The following is a 24,396-nucleotide window of genomic DNA, read 5'->3' on the forward strand; positions in this document are numbered from 1 at the left end:
AGGCCCACTGGTCTCATCCATTGTAGCAGGGAGAGACAGAGCTACCCCTTGGACTGATTCGGTGCAGCAAGAATGGCGGGGAGGTGTAACCCTGATGCCAGCTGGGCTGGCAGAGGGCATAAAGGATACTGGAATCCCCTGGTTCTGGTATTTACATTCTAGTTCCTCCAAAGGGTGAGGAGGTAAGGTCTCTAATGAAAGCCGGTGTCGTACGAGTCATCCAAACCATTGTGAAATGTATGTACGGATGCTATGTGAGGAGTTATGGATCTGAACTGAAAATTATGTTCTGAAGGTACAGCTTGGGAGTGGGTCACCAGGAAAGGGGAAAAGCAGATTTTCTGCCAGGCAAGATCCATGTCTCCATCTATCTGTTTACGTGTAAACTGAGCATTGTCTGGTTCATACTGGGCACCCGTTAGAAATGCTGATGAAAGCTGGCGGGGACTTCAGAAGGAAGCTAACTGGAAGAGGCATAGTAGCGTGTGTGCGTGTGTGGGAACGTTATGTTGGGGTGACCATCAAAGGTTTGTTCTGGTACATTTAGGGGGGCAAAGGGGACACCCTGGCATCCTTGCCCTTGTCAGTGAATGGCCAGCGAGTTTGCTTCGTGAAAAAGGGACCTCAACCAGGCTTGGCTTTGGGTGAGACAAGCTTCTTTAGCTGGGAAGAGAACTTGTTTGGTGCTTCGTTTCCGGGAAGCGTGTTCTGATTTTGTTCAATATGTAACCGTTTGTTTCCAATAGTCCCCCTGCACTGGAATGTCTATCCCTGAGTTGAGTCAGTAACAGCCAAATCCAAAGCCCTGCGCAATCAGCAGCAGCATTTCCACTGACTTCAGCCACCTGCAGATCAGCCTCTAACAAACAACACAGGGGCTTCGGCGCTCTGGGTCCTCCGTTGACTCCAGCACCAAGCCTGCCCTCGACGTCAGTGAGCTCAGGACTGGGCGCTGAAATCAGACGGCACTCAAAGGAGGGACAGCTGCTAGGGAGGGGAGCTGGCAGGTACCCAGCGTGAGTTATTTTCCATCGGTGCTGCCCCTTAATCAAAGGCTCCGGAAATGTTCACCCAACAGCAGAGTCACTTGAAAACTACGTGTCTTCCTAGCCAGCCGCCCTGTGCGCTGAATTCTAACGAGCTAAGAACCAAGCACATGGTTAGCCTCTGTTAGAACTTCATCTGATGTGTCTGTGGGCCCACAGCAATCACCTCCCGGGGGCCCATCGACGTGCAGATCTGCCTCATGGATCTAGCACCAGAAGTGCCTCCACGTTCAGGCCTGAATGATGACAACGTCCCTAAATAACACATGCTTGCGTGTAGGTGGGAAATGGGACATGACTGTCTAGGGAGGAGCACAGCGGAAAGGGATCTGGGGGTCGGAGTGGACCAGAAGTTAAATATGAGTCAACAGTGTAACGCTGTCGCAAAAATAGCAAACATCCTTCTGGGCTGTATTAGCAGGAGCATTGTAAGCAAGACATGAGAAGTCATTCTTCCGCTCTACTCCATGCTGAATAGGCTTCAACTGGAGGGTTGTGGCCAGTTCTGGGCACCACATTTCAGCAAAGATGTGGACAAATTTGAGAAAGTCCAGAGAAGAGCAACAAAAATGATGAAAGGTCTAGAGAACATGACCTACGAGGGAAGATTGAAAAAACTGGGTTTGCTTAGTCTGGAGAAGAGAAGACAGAGAGGGGACGTGGTAACAGTTTTCAAGTACAAAAAAGGTTGTTACAAGGAGAAGGGAGAAAACATTTTCTTCTTAACTTCTGAGAACAGGACAAGAAGCAGTGGGCTTAAATTGCAGCAAGGACGGTTTAGGTTGGACATTAGGAAAAACTTCCTAACTATCAAGGTGGTTAAACGCTGGAATAAAGGAGGTTGTGGAATCTCCATCATTGGAAATTTTTAAGAGCAGGTTGGACAAACACCTGTCAGGGATGGTTGAGATAATACTTAGTTTTGCCATGAGTGCAGGGGACTGGACTAGATGACCTCTCGAGGTCCCTTCCAGTCTTATGATCCTATGTGGTTTGTCCTGCTTCTCCTTGCACTGTACCTTCTCCATAGGCACAGCAGCCAGGCCCCAGGGATTGCCACTCCAGACTGGGCACTGAAATTCACTCATCAAATTTATCCCTTCCCCTGAATCTTGCAGCAGTGTTTTGGAGGATAGGGGTGGGGATGGAGATTTGAACCGATCAGTACCGAGGAAATGAGGAAGCTGGGCCGACATCCAAATTAGGTTCTGCAGCTGGCTTCAGGGTATGAGGTGTCAGCCCTGTCCAAACCAGATGGGCCCAACCCCCCAGCTACCGATTTCACCGAGGCAGGGGTTCTGCCCCCTGCAACACCCCACAGAGTTCTGATTCGGAGCTGGAGACAAACCCCTGGAACGGCACAGCTGGCTCCATGTTGCACATAGAGTGGCCCAGACCTTCACAGGAGCAGCAAGGACAGAGCTTACAGCTCCCTGTGGCAGAACCCTAGTCCCCTGCCACATGAGATGATGATGGGGAACCTCCCTTGTGATTAGCAATACAGCAGGTGAGTCAGCTCCCAGCTGAGCAGCCCCTCTTGGCCACTCACTAAAGGGCCGTGGCCATCTTCTAAGTCTCTGGAACCAGCCACTGCCCCAGTCGTGGGGTCCCCAGGCACATTCTCCGGGCGCAAACCCTCTGGCTAGCACCCCCTCCTGAGAGCTGGAAGCTGCTGTCCAGTTGCCCAACCCCACAGGGTGCAACATTGATCCTTCAGGCTCCTCCTTGGCCTAACCACGGCCTCTTCCAGAACTCCACCGAACGGCATGAGCCTGCTGGCAGCACCTATGATGCAGCTGAGCAGCTCAAGTTCTCCGACAAACCTCTGCTTGCTGTGCAGCAGCCGGCAGAAAAAAGCAACCAGAAGGTTAGGAACCCTTAGGAAAAGGGTCGATAATAAGACAGTAAATATCATAATGCCACTCTACCGATCCATGGTACACCCCCAGCTTGAATCCAGCCTGCAGTTTGGGTCGCCCCATTTCGCAAAAGAGATATTAGAAGTGGGAAAAGTATAGAGAAGGGCAACAAATGTGATGAGGGGCATGAAACAGCTTCCGTGGAAGGAGAGATTAAAAAGCCTGGGACCGTTCAGCTTGGAGAAGAGGCAGTCGAGGGGGGATGTGAGCGAGGTCTATCAGATCGTGACTGGTGTGGAGAAAGTGACTGGGGGAGTGTTATTTACCCTGTCTCATAACACAAGAACCGTGGACGCTGACTTTGTGAGTGCTTCGGGGCTGGAGCACCCATGGGGGGGAAATGGTGGCTGTAGAGCACCCACCAGCAGCCCGTGTACCAGCTCTCCTCCCCACCACCACCTCAGTGCCTCCTTCCTGCCCGTGGCCCCGTGGATCTGCCCTTCCCCACGCCTCCTGCCTGCTACAAACAGCTATTTTGTGGCATGCAGGGAGGCTGGGAGTGAGGGGGAGAAGCAGAGACATGGTGCTCTGGGGAGGGGGCAGAACTGGACGGGAAGAGGTGGGGTGGGGGTGGGAAGAGCGGGGTGGGGCCTTGGGGGAAGGGGTGGAGTGGGGGCATGACCTGGCGCAGAGCCAGGGGTTGAGGCCCCCCCGGCAGTTTAAAACGTTGGTGCCTGTGACAAGAACCAGGGGTCACCAGATGAAATTAATAGGCAGCAGGTTGAAAACAAACATAAGAAAGTATTTCTTCACTCAACACACTATCAACCTGTGGAACTCCTTGCCAAGGGATGCTGTGAAGACCAGAAATATAACTGAGTTCAAAAAAGAACGAGAGAAGTTCCTGGAGGAGAGGTCCATCAATGGCTATTAGCCACTATAGTCAGGGACGCAACCCCATGCTCTGGGTGTTCCTAAGCCTCTCACTGCCAGAAGCTGGGACTGGACAACAGGGGATGGATCACTCCATAATTGCCCTGTTCTGGTCATTCCCTCTAAAGCATCTGGCACCAGCTGTCAGAAGACAATAGGAAGATAGATGGGTCTTTGCTCTGACCTAATCTGGCCATTCTTATGTCGGTTCAGCACGCAGACCCACACCAACCAGCTCATTCCACGGCTCTGTAAAGTCAAATAAACCAGTATCCCAAAGCCAGCCTTTTCTCCAGGGTTGTATTATTACATGCATTAAGATAGCATCTAGCAACCTTGTCCAATGCCCCAAGATCGGCACCACACACACATAGTCAGACAGTCTAAAACACCACTCGGCCTGCCCCTGCTGTGACTCCTGTGCAGTTCAACACAGGTCAATGGCCCTCTTGTTCCTAGGGAGAAATCATATGAGTGATCAACACAAACCGAGAGAGGAAGGGCAGCTATTGGGGGGCAGAGACGGGGCTCGCGGATCAAGCCTGGAGGGCTCATCTGCTGTTGCATCTGATATCTGCTGCTGTATCTGCAGAACTCCTCCCATGCCACCGAGGGGAGAACCAGCGCTGGCCTTCGTTCCAGACCTGAAATGGGCCCTGGGGAGTGACAGATGGTAGAAGGGGCCCGCTGGACGTACCCGCTCAGGATGCTGTGACTGTGGTGAGATCTCACAACCTCAGCAGGGTGGCTGACGGGTCAGGACTGGGAGAACAAATACACAACTGAAGATGGTGCTGCAGGGTGGGTGACTCACGAACGGGGCACTCTCCCCTCAAAATATGTGCTCACCTCAATGCTCCAGCATGGCACTAGGGGGTGCTGTGCTGCCATGTCAACTCAATGACCTGACTAATGCGAGATCATTAAAAATGCCAGGGTGCTTCCCCCCAAGAGGCTCAGGCCTCTGGCAAGGTTCCCACGCCAGTCATTCCATTCAGCTCTCTAAACTTGCCCAGCAATCTCAATCTGGGACCTTCTTTACTCCCTGCTCTGAAGTCTACAGCTATAAAACAGTCACCCACCTCAGCACTAAGTTATTGGGATCCTTAAGGATGAAAGACCCTATAAAATATGACATTATTTTTAACAAAACCCAGCTCCCACATCAAATCTCCCCTTCCCCCGCCCTTTCACAGTAAGATCTGACAACTCCAACTGAATTTACACTTTCAAAACGCCACCCGTCATTTGTAAGCAAATGATCCCACCACGGCAAACACGCAGAGATAATGCAAGACCTGTATGGACTAAAGGTTTGCAAATATCCAGAGCCAGAGCCACTCTGACACCAACAAACTCAAGCACCCAACAAACAGGTGGGAGGTGAACGCTCTTTGTTAAACTGCCAGCCTCTCCCTCTCCTTTCCAGGAGTGGTTTCAAGCAACACCTTAGAGACCTCCAAGCAGCTCTCCAGCAGAAACCAAACCAGAGTTGACATTCCAATGGGTTAAAAAATATCTTTTCAGTCTCTTTTTTTCCATCAAAGGAGCTAAAAAAGGCACAGCTCCAACAGAAGCTTCTCCCCAAGTTACTTTTAATATAAAGAACATGACTAATTAAGTAGAGCTGTATCTTTGCATTATGTATGCATGGTCCTTTCTTGCAGATCTGGGTAGTTCACATTTTATAAGGGGCCCAATTCTTGTTTTATTTACATCAGTGCTAGGGCAAGGTGAGGGAGGCATGAATCAGCCCCACTGACTCCCGTGGAGTTATTACTGATTTACGCCTGTTCAATGGCATTGATTTCAGTGGAGGTCACTCCAGATTCACACCCCTTTGAGGGAGCTTGGAATCAGGCCTGTAAAGCTGCAGCCTAGACTTGAGGTATCTTTGGTGGCACGTAGTAATACCTATGTCGATGCTCCAGATTGGCTGCGGCCCATTTGATAAGAAGTCGGGGGGGGGTGGGGGGAATGAAGGTGGCAGGAAAGTCATCTGGATGCTAAGCTAGTCCTTGGCACAGAGCAGCCTGAAGGCTGCTCTAATCTACGCTGACTGTTAGCAGCAGCTCGGGATCCCAGGAGATACCCTAGCCACACCCCCTTCTCAGCCATCCCTCAGTACCATTGGCCACATCCCCTGTGTTGGTTGCTGGGAGGAGTGTGGGTAATTGTACACTACTAGGAGATGTGCTCCCGTGGCCCGATGAGGCTGCCTAATGACTCATGTCTCGGTCAATGGAGTCTTCAACTATATTTGACCCTTAAATGAAGCGCATACACATCTGGTATTAGACGACAGGTATAAATAACTCTCCTGATGTTAAACCTCCCCCCATCCCCTGAGAGGCTAGAGAGCCGGGAGCTCGGTTGGGTGACCCTCTTGTTTCACTCCGCCTTGGCCACTTTGTACTTCCTCTTCACGCGGGCAAAGGGCCCCAGTGAGTCACAGAAGACGAAGTCCCAGAGGACGCAGACCCAGGAGGTGTGGTAGGGCAGATGGTCGTAGTACTCAGCAGCAATCTTCTTCACCTGGAAGCAGAGACACAAGGGGGTCTGACAGTGAACACAAATCTCTGCCCTGGGACTTTTAGATGAAGAAGCACAACAGCCCAGCATTCTGTGGTGTCACGCTCATGGCATATGCACAGAGAAGTTAGATAAAAACATCAATACTCTGACTGGAAGGTTGCACTCTAACACAGCTTTATTTCTGAGAATCCAGAACACACCAAAAAAACCCACCAAAAAAACAAAAAAAACAACAATCCAAAACAGAGAGAGACAAAACAGGCTGCTCCCTAAAAACAGTGAGGCATAAGTTACCTCAGCCTTGCTCTGATCACACGCTTCCCTTCAGAACCCCATAGCTTGCAAGCAGAGATGGGAAAACCCTTTAAAATCACAAGCTATACATTTAAGTGTAAGTTTACAATACACCACATATGGCTGGGTTAAACCTATACAAACCTATAAATCTTAAAGCTGCTGGGTGCAACCACCACCCTTCTTTTAAAAGATATTAGAAGCAGTTAGGCTTCTTTATGAAATAATGCCAATCTCTGCCCAAAACAAAGGCACATCCAAGGCCATGCATGAATTTGAACTCTATGGGGAAGAGGGTTTAATTGGATATTGCTTGAATACCGGGGAGTTCGCCAAGCAGAGATGCATGCAGAAAGACAGATGCTCCAGACACAGCCTGTACAAGCATAACATGTGGCCTGGAGAGGAGCCTAGAGAGAGAGCTTTTGGGCACTATACTGTCTGGAAAGAGGCTTGGAGCTGTGGGCAAGGAACCTGTCTGCTGTTGCTTGGCTCCTGCTGGGTTCAGGGAAACAGAATATTTCACATCCCTTGCAAATAAAACAAGACATCCTCAAAGGTACCTGACTTTATCATTGATTTCTCTTATGACCTGGAAAAACCTGGAAGACCCACATTTTTGACCGGCTGCTAGGGCCAAGAGGTGTGATCATACTCATCTGTTCCTAATTACCATAATATATTTACCTTAGGTGAGGTGCTACTGTCATCACTTCTGCCTTGGCAGACATACCAGGGGATTGACAGAGCTAAAAAACCCAAGGATCTGTACTTGAGGCAAAAATAGCTCTGGTCCTCAGTGGAGCAGCTGTAACCTGCACTCATCCGATTTCCCCATTTCATGCTCAGGGAATGGAGGTACGGAGCGAATAAGATACTCACCCAAGGTCACAAGAGATTGAACCCAGGTCTTCTGAGAGCCAGACAAGTGCCTTAACCACTGCCTCACCCTTCCTTGATTCAACCATCTGGCCCTGCTTTATCTCACAGCCATTTGTCCCATGAAGGAAAGTCAGTTTCGATATCTGATTGCAAGGGGTGACCCTTGAAACCGTCATTCTTACATAGCAGGATTTAAGGCTGAGTGGGGGCGGAAGTTATATCAGCCTTTTCCATGCCAATCACATAGTACAGTGGGAAAAAAGTTTCAGAGCATCCCCTAGGAATTTCAGGATTCCCTGCCCCACCCTTGTGGCCCCCTGTATCCATACAGAAAGGGAAGGTGCTCACTCACACTCCTTGCTTGAGACCCTCTCGAATGCAGTCTGCAGCCTCTGAAGGTGCAAAGCACCAGTGTGCTGTGGCATGTCTTCCCCACTGGAGGGCAACACGGTACCACTTAAATCCTCCCAACAGCACCAACACGGGTGGAATCCACCCTACAGAGGCCAGCCAAGTTGGGGAGGGAGGGGGGCTGCTATGCGAGCAGCAGTGTTACTTAGTGGGTAGCGCAGTCACCTGGCACTCAGGAGACCTGGGTTCTGTTCCCAGCTCTACCGGTGACCTTGGGCAAGTGATTTCCCCCTCTTAGTGCCTCAGTTTCCCCAGCTATAAAATGGGAGCAATGACAGTGACTCACTTTGTGAGCTACTCAGCGGAGCAGGGAGAAATTAGGGGGGCTCCCCTCTGGGAAAGAGCCTGCAGAGGAGGCTGGGTGGGTGAGCCCTGAGCAAAGTTCTACGAGGGGAAGGGGGTCGAAGAGAAGCCCAAGAGGGGCGGAAAGCCAGGTTATGTAGTAGTTGAACTGTGGGGGCAACAGAGCGAGGAACACAGAGGCGAGTAGGATGGGGGGAGGCTCTTCTGTGCACATCAGCTGGGATGCTGAGCACCCCAGAAGGGCGGTAAATTGTTCCAGGGCTTGACCAGAGGGCCAAGCCCCAGCAGACCCAAGAGGGAGTGAGGAGAAGACATGGGCAGGGATTCGACAGTGTGGGGGGAAGGCAAAGTCCCTCACAATGCACGGCCTGAGGAAGTGCCCTAGAGATGAAGCCATGCGCTTTACACGTGCCATGGTAGCGCAGAGCTGGGAATAGGCCTGGCTTCCCTGCTCTAACCACTAGCCCACACAGCATCCCTGAATGAGGACTCAGGAGCAGGGTGACCAGACAGCAAATGTGAATAATCGGGACAGCGGGTGGGGAGTAATAGAAATGTATGTAAGAAAAAGACCCAAAAATCGGGACTGTCCCTATAAAATTGGGACTTCTGGTCACCCTACTCAGGAGTCACCTCAAACTCACCAGATCCTGCACCCTTTGCAGAGCTGGGAAAAGAACCCAGGGGTCCTGATTCCCAGAAGCCCTCCCCTATACCAACAGGCCCCACAACCCCCCCAAACCAAGAACTTTTCTACCCCAACCCAGCCCCAGGCCTCCTTTCCAAGAGCCTCCGTTCCCACACAGATAGCAAGGTTTGCTTTCCTAGCTGGGCACGCTGGGAGTCGGAGGGGCGAGCTCGCCCTACTGGGATCTGGGCTGTACCGGCTTGGGGATATCAATCAATATCCAGAGCCCTCTATACCCACCCAGCACTTAACTTGTGCCCGGGCTGAACCCTGGCATCTCTAGGCTTGCCGCATCCATTCTGAATGTTAAAAACATTGCTTAAGCCCTAGAGCCTCTTTCATTACAAATTAAAGCACCGACCCCAACCTCACCCATATTCACTTGATTTCCAGGCTCCGTGGCCCCTCCCCATTTTAAGGGGGCGGGTCTTTTGGTTTCCCGCCAGGCTCCGCCCACTTTCCCAGGGATTCTACCCCTTCCAGCCCAACGCTTGCAGGCGGGAAGGTTCTTACCAGTGGCAGCTTGCTACCCGGGATGCTGGGGAAATCGTGGTGCTCCATGTGATAACCCACGTTGAAGGTCAGCCAGTTCAAGGGCCCATAGTAGGAAAAGGTGTCGTAACCCTTGAGATACATGTAGTGCTCGGCGATGAAGTGTCCGGAGATGGGGTGGATCCCCATGGCCAGCGTGGAGCCGGCAATCATGTAGAAGACGGGCTTGGGCCCCCACAAGGAGTAGATCAAGAGGTCGTAAGCCAGCTGCATGGCGAAGTTGATCACCTCCAGGGCAGTGAAGGGCTTGGGGTTGACGTAGAGAGGCCGCAGGACGTAGAAAATGGGCTGCAGAAAGAGCCAGAGGATCTTGCGGGGCGGCGAGTGGAAGAACCGTCCCTCGAAGGCCGTGGGGACGTCCACGTCGAGCCCATCCCCGGCCAGGTAGCGGTGGTGGTCGACGTGGTACTTCTTGAAGGAGGTGGCATAGGGGACTCCGACGGGCAGGTTGGCAAACATGCCAAAGAAGCGGTTCCACTTGGCCTTCTTGTTGCCGAAGGCCACGTTGTGGGAGATGTCGTGGATGGCCAACGTCATGGAGTGGTTGAGGCAGCCCCCGAAGGCATAAGCCCAGAAGAAGACCCACTTCCAAGGCAGGTCCTTCACCAAGTAGCAGGCCACCAGCTGGGTCAGCACCATCAGAGACACCACCCACTTCAGCTGAGGATCTGGACCCATCAGCTTCTTGATCTCAGGGTACTTGGCTGGGGAGGAGACACAGAAACGTTAGCTCAGGAAGGGCAGGGCTGGGATCCAGCCTGCCAGTGGTGGTATGGCATGCCGGTACCACCTTACACAAGCCATTGTGCTCAATGCATTGGTAGCCAAGGGGCAATCTTCAGAAGCTGCAAGACAGTGTTTCAAATCCCTCCTCTGCTACGGACTCCATGGGCAAGTCCCCTAGGCCAAGATCCCCAATAATTTTTAGGCACTGAAATCAATGGGCATGGGGAGTCTTAATGCCATTGTGGGTCCATGCCTCAGTTTCCCCATATGTATCATGGGGGGACTGTTAGGTGCTCCAATATCATGGTACCTTACTGAGACAGAGGTGTGTTATACAGGAGGTCAAACTAGATGACCTAATGGTGGCCAGGTGGCCCTAAAAATCTATTACTCTTGCCTGGTTTCTAGCATCTAAGATTTATCTTGGCCTTGGCTCCTTCTTGGTCAGGGGTTATGGCTTTAGAGGCCACACTTTTGAGCGCTGAGCTCCCCAGACACAGAGGACACCGTGAGGCTCTGGTTATGCACAGCCAGTCAGAAGCAGACAGTAAGAGCTCTGCTTTCGTCGAAGCATGTAAAACCCTGGGTCCTCATGGAATACCCCATGGATGGGGAAGTGGTGATAAACCCACCCACTGGTGGTGCCAGAATGAACTGTTGCTCCCAGCTGCTAACCTGATCCTCTCCCACCTGCTTTAACGGGCAAGTGGACTTGTTTATCCCCTCCACATTAAAGGACTGCCATTGCTGGGCCTCTGAGTGAACTCCAGTGGAGCCGGGCAGATCCCACCCTGCAGAGCAATTGTCCCAGGCTCTCTGCAAACTCAAGCAGCTGCTCCAGCAGCAGGTTACGCTTATGTCACATTTTCAAGGCCATCTGTCTACAGGCACGTTTTGTGCCCATATAAACATGTTGGTTGGGAGTGTGTGTGTGTGTGGTTTGATTTTGTGAACAGCTATTGTTATACCGGTAGCAAGGCCGGCTGGAAAAAACAAGCCCCTTTTCACAAAACATTGGGAGGCTTGGAAATTTGTTTGCATTCCACATTGGAAAACAAAACCAGATCAAGAGCTTTCAAAATTTCTTATGAAACTACACAAGGGAGACATCCACAGACCCACTGGGCTGGCCCCGCGGTTAGAATATTCTCTTGGGATATAGAGAAACCCAGGATTCAAGATCCTCCTCTAACAGTCTGTGCTGGCCTTAAAATAATAAAATAATAATAATAAATCTATGAATCTTCCCTCTTTTACAGAATCTAAACTCTCTCTTGAGCTTGGCCACTGGAGCAAGGAACTTGACCCTGCAAATTTTGGTTTTGATGAATCAGCAAAAAAGTTCAGTCAAACAATTCCCTGACCAGCTCTAACCAATGTCCTCCTGCATGCTAGCTGATCTCCAGGAAGTGCAGCTGGAACTATGTCGAAGATGGACCTGAGCTGAACTCAGACCCGGAGGGCTGCTCTGCTCTGCGTGATCCCACACCGGACAGAAGAGACGGGATTTGGCTGTAATTGTGTTCTCGGCAGATCCCTTCCACCAGTTGCTTTACACAACCCCACCAAACCCCTCAGAAAATCCCCTCTATTCGCATCCAAACCCAATCCTGGCTCTCCTCTCCCACAAGGGTAGGATGTAGGTTTGGATTCAGCCTGTTATAGGCTTGGGAAGTTCGGGTTTGGACAGGAGCGGTGCCAGAGTTTCTGGTGCCCTAGGCAGAATTCGGGGGTCGGCATTTTGTGCACTCCCAACGGGGTGCACGGGAGCTTCCGGTTCCACTCCCATCACGCTGCCGAAGATGGACCCTCTGCTGAAATGCCGCAGGCAACAGCGGCAGTCATTGAGCTGCTCAATTGCCTGCCGCTGTTTTCCAAGGCACGTCGGCAGAAGGTCCTTCTTCAGTGGCACGATGGGAGCAGAACCGGAAGCTCCTGTGTGCCCCGTGGGGAGTGCACAAAATGCAGCCCCCCGGATCCTGATGCCCTAGGTGACCGCCTACGGTCGCCTAACGGAAGCACCGACCCTGGGTTTGGATCAGAACTTTGAAAGGGATTTGGATCCCAAGGGAGGGGATGGTTTTGACTTGTCTGGGGATCTGGCCCACTGACTCCAAAGGAACACCACCTGATTGACACTAGCTGGGGAGTGATGCCAGCCTGATTTTGAACCAGCTTCATCCATTCGCATTAACAAGGCACCAAAATACCAGACACAGGTGTTTTTAAATCAGTGCCACAGACTAGATCCCGCCCTCTGGGACTAGACAGCCAGTCCTCAGTTGTTTCCATTTTTCTCAATGTGGCGGGGGAAGTCTCCATCCATCTCAGTGGGGCAGGGAGGGGGAAGTCTCCACTGGTCTCTGCGGGGTTGGAGGAGCAGGGAATTCTCCATTGGAACATCTCCCCCACTGGGGCTAACCCCTCCCTCCCTGGCGCAGGCAGGCAACTCCACCGACCCAACGGGGCTGCTCCCGGGAGGGATCTGGCCCGGCGCTGCAGGGTATCTGTTGTGCGTCACGTCCAGCACCTCCCGGGGCAACCGGCAGAGCCTGCCTGTGCGCCGCCTAGCGCCAAGGGGCAGCCACCTTTGTGCCAGCAGCACCCACCCCACCTGCATGTTACAAAAGGCACAAAGGCACCTGGTGCCTAGAGATGCCAGGATTCAGCCCGGGCACAAGTTAAGTGCTGGGTGGGTATAGAGGGCTCTGGATATTGATTGATATCCCCAAGCCGGTACAGCCCAGATCCCAGTAGGGCGAGCTCGCCCCTCCGACTCCCAGCGTGCCCAGCTAGGAAAGCAAACCTTGCTATCTGTGTGGGAACGGAGGCTCTTGGAAAGGAGGCCTGGGGCTGGGTTGGGGTAGAAAAGTTCTTGGTTTGGGGGGGTTGTGGGGCCTGTTGGTATACACCCACGCCCTGCGCAGAGAGCCAGAAAAGCCACAATGGGTCCTGCTTCAACACGCGGTGCCATCAATACACAACCTTGCCCTGACCCCACTGAGGTTTGCCTCAGGCCCTCAGCACAGCAGACTGAGTCTGGGCTGGGTTTCGGAGTACAATCTGAGCCGCAAAAGTGATCCAAGGGCTGGACAAAATGCCAGGCAGTGAGCGAGTTCGAGGAGGGTAGCATCTCAGGGAGGCAGTGTTTCCTAGTGGATAGTGCCTGGGAGTAGGATTCAAGAGAGCTGGGGTCTGCTTCAGCCTCTGCTGCCGGGTGAGCCTGGTCAAGTCACTTGGTCCCTTTGCCTCAGTTTCCCCATCTATAAAATAAGGCTCATGATACTGGCCTCCCCTTGTAAAGCAATGTGAGATTGACTGATAATAATAATAATTAATCCCTGGATCTTGTTATTGAAAAGAAGATTGAGAACCGCCTGTGCTTCCTGCCTCAGTTTCCCCAGCAACTGGGCGATCACACACACAAAAGTCACACACACTTGTCACCCAGATGAGTCACGAGAGGGCTTTTCTGAATGCACCACCCGGGCACGCCTCAAAGTGGCAGCTGCCAGCAGCACTGTGCCAAGTGCCTTTTATAGCTGACAGTGGTCAGTTGTTCAACGCTGTGCCTGATGCCTCAGACCAGGGCCCTGATCCCCCCTCGCCGAGGGGGATCATAGTGCAAAGTGGGTCGTAAGACGCCACCAGCACATTTGGCCTCTCTCTGCACTGGAGTAAAGGCTGGTCATGTCCGTGGAAAACACCAGAATGCCCCCGCAGCACGAAGCTTTTACCTCCCCCTTTGCACCGGAGGAAAATGGTGAGACAAGCTGCAGGGCATGATGCCTCTGCAAAGTTTCATATTGATTTCACCTGGTGCCTGCAGAGCGGCAGAACTCAACCTAACCTCTCTGGGCTTCATCTAACGGTCCCTTCTACAGGACTCCAAATGGAGCCAAAGGCCACAGCACAAACCAAGAACCCTCCCACGATAAAAAGGGAAGGAATTGAGGTTTCAAATTCCTTCGGTCTGACTGGCCCCAGCAAAGGAGGCTGCGCCGACTGTAACCTCATTGTCAAACCTGACTAGTATTGATCTGCATCAAATCTTCTGTCCTGGGGGACGAACATAGAGAGGGAGCAACACGGGGGAGTTTCTCGAGTCCTCAGGTTTCCTTGATCAGGATAGACTCTACAGCTGATGGTTTCCTAGCAACAGACATGCAATCCCTTTAAATCTGCCAGCTGCTTTTGCTGCCCTCGATCCCGTAAGACAGTGGTCCCCAACCTTTTTGTCTGGCGGGTGCCAGACAAAGGACCGTGGCGGCGGTGGAACATCCACAGAAATGCCGCCGAATTTCTGCGCATTTCGGCGGTGACGCCTCTTGATGACCTCGTCTGTTAGCGGCAAGCGGCGTCATCGAGGGGCGGCGCTGCCAAAATGCCGCAGAAATTCAGCGGCATTTTGGCGGATGCTCCACTGCCGGCCAGGACGTGGGCGCATTTAGTTGGCACCATGGCGCCCGTTGACACCGTGTTGGGAACCGCTGCCGAAAAATATCCCGAACACTTCATAGGAAATCCGGCTGCAAACTGTCACCCCGTCAGCGGGGCCTTTGGGAACCTCTGGCCCTGAGCCATTTGGAAAGTTTGACCCAAGCAATGTGACTGACAACTGAGCATGTTAACTCATGAAGCCCCCCCAAAAAAACAATCAAGCTCCATCAGTAGGGCCCTACCAAATTCAAGATCCAGTCTGGTAAATTTCACAGCTATAGGATTTTTTAAAAATCTGGTTTCAGAGTAGCAGCCGTGTGAGTCCGTATCTGCAAACAGGAGTACTTGTGGCACCTCAGAGACTAACAAATTTCTTTGAGCATAAGCTTTCATGGGCTGCAGCCCACTTCATCAGACACATAGAATGGAACATATAGTGAGGAGATATATCAGGGGTAGGCAACCTATAGCACACGTGCCGAAGGTGGCACGTGAGCTGATTTTCAGTGGCACTCACACTGCCCGGGTCCTGGCCACCGGTCTGAGGGGCTCTGCATTTTAATTTAATTTTAAATGAAGCTTCTTAAACATTGTAAATAAGGTTTTTAATTTACATACAACAATACTTTAGTTCTATACTACAGACTTCTAGAAAGAGACCTTCTAAAAACATTAAAATGTATGACTGGCACGCGAAACCTTAAATTGGAAACGAAAACTCGGCACAGCACTTCTGAAAGGCTGCCAACTCCTGATCTATATATACACATACAGAGACCATGAAAAGGTGGGAGTTGTCCTACCAACACTAAGAGGCTAATTAATTAAGAGAAAAAATCTTTTGTAGTGAACTTTCCATGTTCTCTGTATGTGCATATATATCTCCTCACTATATGTTCCATTCTATGCATCCGATGAAGTGGACTGTAGCTTATGCTCAAATAAATTTGTTAGTCTCTAAGGTCTCACAAGAACTCCTTTCAAAAAAAAAAAAATCTGAAATTTCACAGGGTTTTAAACGTGGGGATCCTGACCCAAAAGGAGGTGGGGGGGAGGGAGGGTTGCAAGGTTATTTTGGGGGGGGGTCACGGTCTTGCCACTCTTACTTCTGTCCTGCAGCTGGTGGCAGGGTGCTGCCTTCAGAGCTGGGTGCCCGGCCAGCAGCAGCCGGTCTCCGGCTGCCCAGTTCTGAAGGCAGCGCAGAAGTAAGGGTGGCAATACTGGGACACCCCTCCCCGTCTACAAACGCCAGATTTCACGGGGGAGTCCAGATTTCACAGTCTGTGATGCGTTTTTCACAGCCGCGAATTTGGCAGGGCCCTGTCCATCTGCTCTTTTGATCTTGTCCCCTACAGCCACCGAGCCCCTGAACACTGGTGCTGTTCTACCCTGACCTCTCATGGGATATTAGCTGAGCAGGGGTTTGCCCCTGGCTTTGCAAACAGGTCTATTCGGGGCGGAGTTCTGTCGCCCCAGCGCAGGGCTTTGTATCACTGTGGTAACTAAGGCACTGATTGTCACCCTGGGCCTGCGTTTTGCGCTGGGGTAGAGGTTGGGGGTTGAGCTGGCTCTGCGAGTCTTTAAGCATCCCCTCCATGCAGGGGGCCGCCCCTGCCAGTATGGAGCTGGCCTAAGGACACGGCTCATTGCATCGGTGTGGACTGGGGTCGGGGGAGGGGGGGCATGCACTGTGCTGTGACTATTCTCTGTGCCCCCTTTCCCCTCCAGGGCCTATATGGGGTGGACCCAGGGTGAGGCCAGAGTATACTATGGGCTGGTTATTCTCTGCCCCCACCGGGACCACAGGATGTGGAGCTTGGATTCCAGCAGCAACCCTGAGGTTGCACTAAATGACACCAGGGGAAAGGCAAGGCCCAGAATAGGGGGAGCACAAAGAGGGCTTAAATTTACCTGAATCTTTTCCATTCCTGTCCCAAGGGCAGGAGCAGAGTTGACTGAAAATGAGACTCAGGCTAGTGTATGTGGATGTTGCCCTCTGCTGGATGGGATGAAAACTGCTACTGTGTGTCATAGGGTCTATACTGCTATGTGCTGGTGGTGGTTCTCCAGAAGCTCAAGTTGTGAGGGTCTGGGGTTTGGAGCAGGAGAAGCTTCACAACAGTCCCAGTGAATTTAGGCAGCTGTGTGTTTGTGAGAATCACCAGGAGAGGGGAGCAGAGTAACATTTCCTTTAGCAACCTCCATGCTTCTTAGAGTCTCAGAGCTTCCCCGTCCAAAATCATGCTGAAGCAAAAACTAATCCCTGCATAATTAGGGTGACCACACAGCCCATTTTGGCCAGGACAGTCCTTTTTTAAAGCCCTGTCCCGGCCATCCTGACTTTTTTGGCACAATGGGGCATTTGTCCTGTTTGCTCTTGCCAACTGATGAAGCTTGGGACGGGACAAATGCCCGCTTTTGTCAAAAAAGCAGGGTGCAGAGAAACATGGGAGGGCAAGCGGCGATGCCAGCACCACATGGGGGGACGGAGGGGCAGGGCTCGGCAAAGCAGTGACGCCAGCCACAGGGGTGCAGGCAGGTCTCAGGCAACTGGCTCAGGCCATACCTGCGCGGGGAGGAGGGGGCAGGGCTCAGATGAGCTGAGTGCCTTGGGTCAGACCCATGCTGGGTGGGGAGGGGGACACCTCAGGTTAGCCCTACACCGTGTCCCCTTTTCCCTTTGGGAAATATGGTCACCCTAAGCATAATCGATTTGCCCCACAGATAGTCACAGTGATGAATTAATTACTGATGTACAAATCTCTACTAACCCCAGTAGAAGGGCTTGTCTACACTGGAAAGGCTACCACAGCCCAGCTTCAGTGTGGCCCTGGCCTAATATCAATAGGGCTGCTTACAACTTTCTATATTCAACACCAGCTGGTTCTGACCCACCTCCTCCCTCTCTAGTATGCCCTCATCCCCCCAGGTTCTGACTCACCTCTCTCTGGATCTCCTTGTTCCCAACCCATCCCTCCCCCTGTCCCTCTGACCCCACTGTCTCTGGTTCTGGCCCTCACCTCCTCCCTGTCCCTAGTTCTGGTTCTGACCCTCTTCCCCCTCCTGCTCGCCTCTGGTTCTGATCCACCTCCCTCAGTACTATCCCACTTTCAGACAGGCGCCATGGTGGTACCAACCCAACCCAGACTCACCCAAGATCTCCTTCCTTCTCTCTGTATGAGGCTGATCCGTATAGACCCACTCAAAGTCATCCCTGGTGACCTGGTTCCCCATGCTGCGTCCTCTCCACTGGGCAGCGTCACCTGGGCAGGTGTGCTGTATCCTTTCAACTGACTTTCCCACCGCACCGCAGACACCCGCCTGAGCTGAAATGCCTTCCTGCCTGCCCTTCCCCAAAGCACCTGCCAGACCTGTTTGGCTGGGCATCAGAACTCCCTGGGGTGGAGTTGGTCTGTAAATTCCTGGTATTGGGCCTGGGGCCAAATTAATGGCTCTGGCCACTAAGGGGGCGTCTATACCCAGCTCTTTTGAGCGGGAGCCTTAGTCTGCAAACCTGGGCCCCAAGACGTGCTGCCGCAGGCTGTGCAGATGTTCCCATGCACGGTCACCGACGGCCTGATGCGACCGGCCTGGGCGTCCTTTCCAGAGCCTTTGAGGGGGTCCATCAAAGTCAGGCTCTTGGGGGTTTCTTCTTGGGAAACAGGCTGGCAGAGACACTGCGAAGAGGTGGCTTCCTGTGACCTGGCACCACAGTCCCACCGGGTGCCAGGAGCCGCACCGATGCGCCGGAGGAAAAGGACACAACCACGGGCTCGTCCACTCAGGAAAATTGACTGGAACAGCTCCTGGGAAACAGGCTTTTGCTGTGGCAAGGACGACTAGTCGGGAGGCATTGGATGGAACAGTTTTTCCTGCAGAAAGTCCTGAGCCGTCAAACCCGAAGCTTTTCCCACAAGAAGGGCAACTTGGGCTGAGCTTTCTCGGCTCCATGATGGAATTCCTTCTCCAAACCAGCCAGCCGCCATCGCCTGGTGTTCACAGCGCTCACCTCACCCGCTGGAGACAGGTGGCTCCGGGTTCAAATCCCTGCTTGGCTTGATTGAGAGCAGCGGCTTGTACCCAAATCTCCCCCCTCCCAAGTAGGTGCCCTAACCATTGGGTTATACAGTGGGTGAATACAATGAGTATTTCATTGAATTCACCACCTACCCTAAGCCAGAATAACGTCCCTCTGTAGACAAACCCCAGAGAAGTGAAACAACTTGCCTGTATCTTTGGCTCTATGGCACTTATACAAAAAATTTCTCTGCCAGGTGAGATCACAGGCCCAGCAATACCCGTATCCTGTCTCTGAGAGCAGCTAGTCTCACTTGCTCAATAGCAAAATTTCAGGAACAACTTGCAGGGAAAGAAGAAGAGCTCTGTGTAAACTCAAAAGCTGATCTCTCTCACCAACCGAAGTTGGGCCAATAAAAGATATTATCTCCTCCACCTTGTCTCAGCGGGAAAAGAGATTAGTTTTCACCCTGAAGCAAGAGGGCTGAGGTTGGAGGCAAACATTAGCCAAATATTCCTTAACTTTTTTCCTCGAGAACATCATGTGGCATTGAGTTCCACAGGCTAATGATGTATTAATGGAGAAAAGGGAGTGCTTCCTTTTAGCATTGCTTTCAGTCTCACTGAGGGTCTCCTGGTCCTTGTACGATGAGCATGTCAGAAGGCTGGCCCACTGGGAGCAGAATTTATTCCTGGACATGTACAATAGTCCACAGAAACCTTATGGTAAAACCATTCTCCCCAAAATCCCAAAGTACAATAGGCTCATCAGAGCAATTTTCCACGCAGGAAATCCATTCCAGCTCACCTTCCCAAGAGTCCATTTCTATAGTATATCATGCATAGTTACCAGAGGACATCCCATGATGCGGACATCACTGCAAGCCTGCCTGCTCATTGCTTCCAGGCAGTAGGAGCCATCATGGCCCTTAAAGAGAGTCCTAGTCTCACTCTGCTTCTTGAAGCGAAGAGCCTGCAGTGTACTCACAAGGAAGACACTCTTGGCTTTCTAGCCATCCATCCATCCAATTGTCTATCTATCTCCATAGCCACCCACCCATCATGTATCTTTCTAATCTCGTGGTGGAAAGCATGTTCTGCATGAAGCAAGGAGTGGCTCTTTTTGTCAGGGGCCCAGCAGATCAGTAAACGGTGCAAACAGCTAAACCAAGACAAAAATTGTAATCCACCGGTCAGCTGGAACCTGAGCACTGCACCTCAGTGAGGATTCAAAAGTAAACGAGTTAAAAGCATTAAAAAACCCAAACAGGGAGGGTTGCAAGCCACTCCTGCTTTGCCGTTATCCTTCCCTGATAATCTTGCTGAGGACCGGAGACGATGGGGACAAGGCTTCCACATCTATATGAAAGCTGCGGGAACAGATTTTTAAAAAAGGACATAAAAGTAGCCATTTTAGTGCACATAGCGGGATACCCGTTCTGATCTCATGCCGAGAAGCGTCCCTGAGCTAAGGCACAGCGCAAGAAATGGAGAGTCTGGAAATACTGAGAAACGGCATCGTCACAGGGTTCGCTACTCATAGCTGGGGCGCCTCCTGCTGGCGGCTCTGGGGATTAGCTCTTTCAGCCCCACGCTCTCTTCTGGCCGTTTCTCAGCTCGTCGTTTCGCGCTGTGGCCCCCTCTCTTGCTCCTGAGCACCCTGTCTTGATGGCTTAGCTTCCCGGCCAAGTCACAAGAGTCCTCCCCATCTGGGGTGCTAACAAAGTCCTCCTCAGCGTCCTAGGCAGTTGAGTCACCCCCTCAGTCATTGTGACTAATGGTCCTCCTGGCCAGTCTTGAGATCACTGCCCACCTGTGCCACTCCTTCAGGAATAGGGGAACCCAGGCCCCCCCTGTATTCTGGCTTCCAGTCCAGGGCCCCGAACTCCTGCAGCCATGGTCTGTGTTACCCTAAACCTTCCTGTCTCTCCCCAGGACAACTTCCTACCTTGTCTGTCCCAGGCTTGCCTTTTCCATCCTTCCTCTTCAGTCCAAAACCCTTTATCCCAGGGGAAGCAGCGGTACCTCTTTTTCTGCTACCAGCTCCCTGGTTTCCCACAAACCCCTCCTGCCCCTACACAGGTGAACTTCCCCTCATCAAGTGTTAACTACGTTAACCCCTTCAGTGCGAGCATGGGGAGAGAGGCTGGGACAGGTATGTGTACCTGGTAATGTGGGTCCTGTCTGAGGGCCCCAACATCGCTTGGACCCCTCCTCTCTCCATGGTGTAATAATAGAACAAATTTTGACTCAGTTAGGAGTCTTATTAGGTGCTGCAGAGCTGAAATCACTGATTCCTAGGTCTAAGCATTAGACCTACTCAGGGCCGGCTCCAGGCCACAGCATGCCAAGCGCGTGCTTGGGGTGGCATGCTGCAGGGGGCGCTCTGCCGGTTGTGGGAGGGCGGCAGGTGGCTCCGGTGGACCTCCCGCAGGCGTGCCTGCGGAGGGTCCGCTGGTCCCGCAGCTCCGGTGGAGCATTCACAGGCACGCCTGCGGGAGGTCCACCGGAGCCGCAGGACTATCAGACCCCCTGCAGGGAAGCCTGCGGGAGGTCCACCGAAGCCGCGGGACCGACGAGCGGCAGAGCGCCCCCGGTGGCGTGCCGCCGTGCTTGGGGCGGCAAAATGGCTAGAGCCCGCCCTGGACCTACTTTGGGCTAGTAGTTCTGAGTGTGCCAGAACTGAGGCTTCCCCCGCTACTAAGAGCTGAAATCACTGAGAGCTGTGTTAAGTGGCGAGGGGCCTGAAGACAAGTTGGTGAGGGGCTAGCAGGATGGCTAGCGGAGAGGCACGGCTGGCGGGGAGGAGCAGTTGGTGGTGACATTTTTTTTTCCTTTTTTTGGGGGGGAGAGATAGCTCAGTGGTTTGAGCATTAGCCTGCTAAACCCAGGGTTGTGAGTTCAATCCTTGAGGAGGCCATTTAGTTGGGGATTGGTCCTGCTTTGAGCAGGGGGTTGGACTAGATGAACTCCTGAGGTCCCTTCCAACCCTGATATTCCAAAAAATCCACACAGGGACTGAAGCACTTTAACAACCCCACTTCTAATTCACACCTTTAGTTCATTCAAATTTATTTTCCTGCATGTCCCCGTGTAGGGCAGCATTTAGTTGTGCTTAATCACCAGATGCAGATAGACAGGGGTGCGCACGCTCAGAGTCTTTGAAGCCATCTTGTAATGTAACAAATAAAGAGTGTTCTGGTTTGCAGTGTACATCCCTGGTCTCACTCCGGTTCCTGAAGGGCAGAGGCTGCTGTAGTCATGAGGAAACCGCCCTCAGCTGCTTGTGCCTGCTAGAAAACAGGACCGTCCCAGGGCTCCACTCTCTAGGCCATTCACCCTGAGTGCTCCCAGCTTCCCTTCTCTCCTATGCCACTTCCCGGTAACACCGAGGCAGGACTCTGCTTCTGGGACTCCCCTCCCCAGCGCCAACCAGAGCCAGCACCAGTGGAGGAAGCAGGTGCTTGGGGTGGCCGATGGAAAGGTGTGGCACGTCCAGGTCTTCAGAGCGAAGAACCGGTTGCCGAATTGCCGCTGAAGAGTGAAGAGGTGCAGTTGAGCTGCTGCCAAAGTGCCGCCGATCGTGGCTTTATCATTTTTTTTTCTGCTTCGCCACTTGGTGTGGCAAAAAAGCTGGAGCCGGCCCTGGTGTCAACCCTCTTGTTTTGGGCTCTGCTTCCTCTAACCAGGCTGCTTCTTCCCCGTGGGTCCCTGCCCACAGCTGCCAAGGGGCAAAGTGGTGGGGGTGGTAACGGGGCGAGAGGGAAAGGATCACCACCTTGAAGCATTGGGGTCAGCACTGACTCCAAGGAAAGAGTGCCCCCAGCCCCGCTCCCTGCAGCACAGTGCCCCCTAGCACTGCACTGGGGTATTGGGGTCAGCATGTACTGCAAGGGGAGAGCACCTCCACCCCGGAAACACCGTGCCCCCTAGCATAGCACCGGGGCCAGCACTGGCTGCGAGTGGAGAGCGCCCCCTACTGCATGGTGAATAAATGTACCCTCTAGCACCATCCCCCACAGGACAGGGGCAGTCTCCCAGGAGGGCCATGGTGGGAAGCTTGCACTGCTGCTGACCCTGCGCTGAGCAGGAAGCCGCCCTGAAGAGGTTTGGTTAACTAGGAAGCAATGCTTCCGTTTGCAAAACTCTCCCGTCCCACACCTGGTATCTCTCTGTTCCTCTGCTCTTGCACTTAGGGCAGGAACGGAAGAGGGGGGAATGTAATATTAAGTGCCCCCCACACACACGCTCAGTATGGGACACGCTTGGACCCTGGTGTAAGATAGAGGACTCCCTGGTTCTGCAGGACTCTATGAATTTTCCCACAACAAATCTTGATTTTCCTCAAACTGCATTTTCCTGTTGAAAAAAAAAAACAAAACAGAAAATTCCCAGCCAGCTCCACTATTCAGGCCCCCTAAATATGTGGGCCTGGGCTTACATGAAGTCCAGTACTCAACCTATGGTGCACATTTTACTGTCTACCCATCCTTCCACACTGTCTCTATCCATCCATCTCTCCATCCTTCTGCAGTAGCTTTCTAGCCATCAATAATCTACCCCCATACGCCCCCCATCATCTATCTATCTACCCTCATACCCACCCACCCATCATCTATCGATCCTCATACCCACCCACCAATTTATCCCCATAATCACCCACCCATCATCTACGTAATCTATCTTCTGTGACACTCTGTATCTCACAGGAACACCCTCCACCCCCATGTTCATCCCTATGAATGTGTGGTATCCAATGCAAAGTTTGTCATGTTAGGTGTCTTCAGAAGGCTCGTGGTACACTGAGCATTGTTGTTACAGTGATGTTATAGTATTTGTTGTCATAGTGATGTTATAGGTTGTAATTTCATGTATATCGTTATGAGGCTGAAAATGTGTCCTCGTGGCTTAAAACAAGCCCAGGCAAAACTCTCTAGGAACAGAGGGGCAGTTCACACCTCATCAGGGCATGGATGGGACAAACCCAGCCCAAACTCACAGGAACAAAGGACACTGGCCTAGGCAGCAATAAAGGATCTGTTGGACTCTCCAGTGAGTCACCCCCACTCCCTTGGTCAGTTTGGGACTGCGACGAGGTAATGCTCTGACCCTGAAGGGGTTGGGAGCAAAGCCAAGAGGGAGGAAAGGACATGATAAAATGGAGAGATGTTTGCCATGCTCTTCCTCTCTCTTCCACCTCCATCTACAGACACCACCACCAACCAACTGAAGCACTGATCAAAGGGGAGAGCCTAGCTGAAGAGCACCCAGCCAGCCGTGGTGAAAAGCATCTAAGTTTGTAAGGGCACTGAAAGTGTTAAAATCAGCCTAGAATGTGTGTGACGGTGCAGCGACTCACCCCCGCGGCACCTCCTGCTGGTCATCCAGGAATTAGCTCTTCTTACCAGCTCCAGTGTGCCCTCTGCCAGTGTCTCGCCATCGCTGGCCCCCATGTCCCTCCCAGACCCTGGTGCCCTTTCACTTGGGGTGCTGCCCCTTCAGGCAATACCCCACAGATCTGGGTCTCCCCTCCCCAGGGAACCCCCACTGGGTCTCCCCTCCCCAGGGAACCCCCACCCTCTATCCCCACCTTGCCTCAGCCTATGGGCTAGTGCCAGTCATCATCTAGCCCCCTTTCACTGGGGCCAACTGCAGTCTGTATAAGCAAGTCATCATAGGCAAGAGAGTTTTTTACCTGCTGCCTTTCCCT

At 52.4% G+C, this 24,396-nt stretch overlaps 1 protein-coding gene across 1 annotated transcript; it reads right to left on the reverse strand.

Moving 5' to 3' along the window:
- Positions 1-6,229: 6,229 nt before the first annotated feature.
- LOC127037107 (sphingolipid delta(4)-desaturase/C4-monooxygenase DES2-like) lies at positions 6,230-17,969 on the reverse strand. Its single transcript, XM_050928603.1, has 3 exons — positions 17,822-17,969; positions 9,465-10,207; positions 6,230-6,373 (listed from the first exon to the last, which is right to left on the reverse strand). The coding sequence occupies exons 1-3, from the start codon at positions 17,901-17,903 to the stop codon at positions 6,230-6,232; spliced, it is 969 nt and encodes a 322-aa protein (XP_050784560.1). The 5' UTR covers positions 17,904-17,969.
- Positions 17,970-24,396: the final 6,427 nt, after the last annotated feature.

The sequence above is a fragment of the Gopherus flavomarginatus genome, chromosome 18 (assembly GCF_025201925.1).
Source record: "Gopherus flavomarginatus isolate rGopFla2 chromosome 18, rGopFla2.mat.asm, whole genome shotgun sequence".
NCBI classification, from domain to species: Eukaryota; Metazoa; Chordata; order Testudines; family Testudinidae; genus Gopherus; species Gopherus flavomarginatus.